Raw genomic sequence first — 2,386 nt, 5'->3', positions numbered from 1 at the left:
TTCCAAATCACACCAATGTTGATTGTCTCATTGCATTTTTATATATGTGTTTGTTTGTTTGTGTGTGTGTGTGTAGTAGTAGTATATGTCTACGCACACATATATACTACACAATTTTTTTAAGGTCACCATTCTAATCCAACCAATCTTGAAGATGTTATTTCGCTGTTGGTTTTCTTGTATGAATGCTATGCTCAGATTTGTCAAGACACCTATAACATTGCCTTAGCACAGATCGGCCTATTTCATTCTGGAAATTAAAAAAAGCAAAGTAAAGTTAAAAGGACACTAAAAGAGTTTAAGACCTGTTTTGTCACCAAAGTGGGCGGTGTTTTAATGTTTAATTAAACGGCAGGTGCCAGGCATTATCAACACCGTGCGGGGAAGTCGGCCGAAGCTTCATTTTTCCTCGTAAAATGATGTAACTTACTGCATGAGCGTAGTTTCCAGAGCCTCCGCGAGCACGCACGATGTTGTCGAGCCCTCGTGTTTTCTCATGGCAGCGCAGTTTCACTTGTCAAAGGCACGGCGAGAGAGAGAGAGAGAGAGAAAAAGCGGATGCGCCTCAGACTGCTCCGATGAGCGTCAGTAGATTCAGTCAATGTGCGATCATATTAGAGGTGTGAGACTCAAGCTCGAGCTCGGACCGCGCAAACCTCGCAGCAGCGCTTTCAAATGGGGAGCCGGGGGGTGGGCAGGGGGGCTGTGCCGTAAACTACAAGAAATACGCGTCGGACCGAGACACCTAACGCTTAAAATGTTCTCTAAAAGGACGAGGGAACTGATAAAGACGCACTCGATGTCAAAGAAGAGCCGAACAGGAAACAGCGCATCGCCTCTCAACTCTCCATCAGTAAGTCAGCATCTCTCGACTTTTCCTCCTGCCAATCATCCTGACTGACATTTTCGCCCTCGCGCTCATGTTTTCGCCCGCTTTTCGACGTCGCTGAAAAATTGAACGAGTGTTGTCAAACGCCAGCGTAGGCTTCGAGCTGATTTATTTACGCCGTTGCGTTATCTAAAGACTTGAGAAAAAGACGGACTAAACTTCCTCGGTGTGGTACGGCGCAGCGAGGGGCAACGAGTTCGGGTTTTACCTCACTTTAAATATTTTTCGACTGGTTTCGGGACTTAATTGATTTACTTTAAGGTTCATTTGCATGCGTTAAACGCAAAAGGTGAGATGTGACGGCTAACGGTGTCGAAGGTTACGCTTTTAACGCTCAGTAAGTAGCTGGAAATGTTGAAGCGTGGTGGATCGAGTAGCAAAAGCTACAGTCCTTACGCGACTAGTCAGAGAGTGAAAAAGTCAAACAGCAAAAATAAATTGGACATCTTACCAAACAGACCCAACGTCTGGCTCAAACAGGTGGGTTGCGTTTAAAAAGTGCTTTATTTTTGTCTCGTTTGTGTATGATGTGTACTAAAATGCATTTACAGTTTTTTGTAATGAGTACAATTAAGAGTTTGTTTTTTTTTTTAAAGCTAAGTTTCCCCTTTTTTATCTACAGAAAAATCATTTTTAGGTCATTTATTTTCTGTTTAAATGGCATCGCCCTGTTAACACTTACTGGTTTGTAGTGCATCATATTTCACAGTTCATTCAATACCAAAAATCAGGCAGAAATGGTTCATAATTTATGCTATTTTCGGTAACTTGGCTTTATATTCTGGTTTACTCTAGTGTTTTTTTTTTAGGCCTCAAGCGAGGCCAGTTAGTGTGGCATCAGCTCTCCGGGGTGTGACAGGAAGTAGGCCTCGGTTACACAATTATTCTTGTGAAAGACGTTCTGTTTACTAACAGCCGTCTATTGTAGACGGGCACATCTTGTGCTCTGTCTACACAACTTTCCACCTTAACACTTGGCCCGCGCCGTATCCTTGTGTTCTTCTTTATCATCCAGCTTTCGGCTCTTCAAGAACAGCCTCGGAAGGATGCGGTCGATGCAGTCACGTCTTCGTCCCATGCTTCCTCCAGTCTGTCTCCCCCTGTCCTAGACGTCCCGTCCTCTTGTCCAGGTACCCCTTTGGCCCAGCACACTAAGCTGGTTGGCGCCCCGTCCCCGATGGGCACCTTAAAGCGTCCGACTTCCCTGAGTCGTAATCCGAGCGCCGCAGGCTTCCCGATCCAGTCGTGGGTCTTCAGTAAGGGTGCGGGAAAATCCGTCATCGCCCAGAGTCCCTCGCCGGAGACGCCCGAGACTACAGTGGCTATCGAGGTGGAAGACATCCCATCACTGTTGCGCATAGTGGAGCGATTCGCCAAAGCTGTGGAGAAACTGAAAGACGTTGTGCTTGAAGGTAAAATAATGGTTTTCCTATGAATAACATAATAATAATTATATCTATCTATCTCTCACACACACACACACACACACACACACAC

General features: G+C 45.3%; 1 protein-coding gene across 1 annotated transcript; it reads left to right on the top strand.

Moving 5' to 3' along the window:
• Positions 1-340: 340 nt before the first annotated feature.
• LOC122335592 (rho GTPase-activating protein 45-like) lies at positions 341-2,301 on the top strand (the record flags this gene model as incomplete). The annotated part of the gene is made up of 2 exons (XM_043233434.1): positions 341-853; positions 1,905-2,301. Coding segments are annotated over exons 1-2 (649 nt in total), but the record flags the coding sequence as incomplete, so codon positions are not given.
• Between the last annotated feature and the right edge of the window lie 85 nt (positions 2,302-2,386).

The sequence above is a fragment of the Puntigrus tetrazona genome, unplaced genomic scaffold (assembly GCF_018831695.1).
Source record: "Puntigrus tetrazona isolate hp1 unplaced genomic scaffold, ASM1883169v1 S000000834, whole genome shotgun sequence".
Taxonomy (NCBI): Eukaryota; Metazoa; Chordata; class Actinopteri; order Cypriniformes; family Cyprinidae; genus Puntigrus; species Puntigrus tetrazona.
Note: the sequence above shows the minus strand (reverse complement) of the source record. Positions and strands in the feature narration are given on the sequence as shown.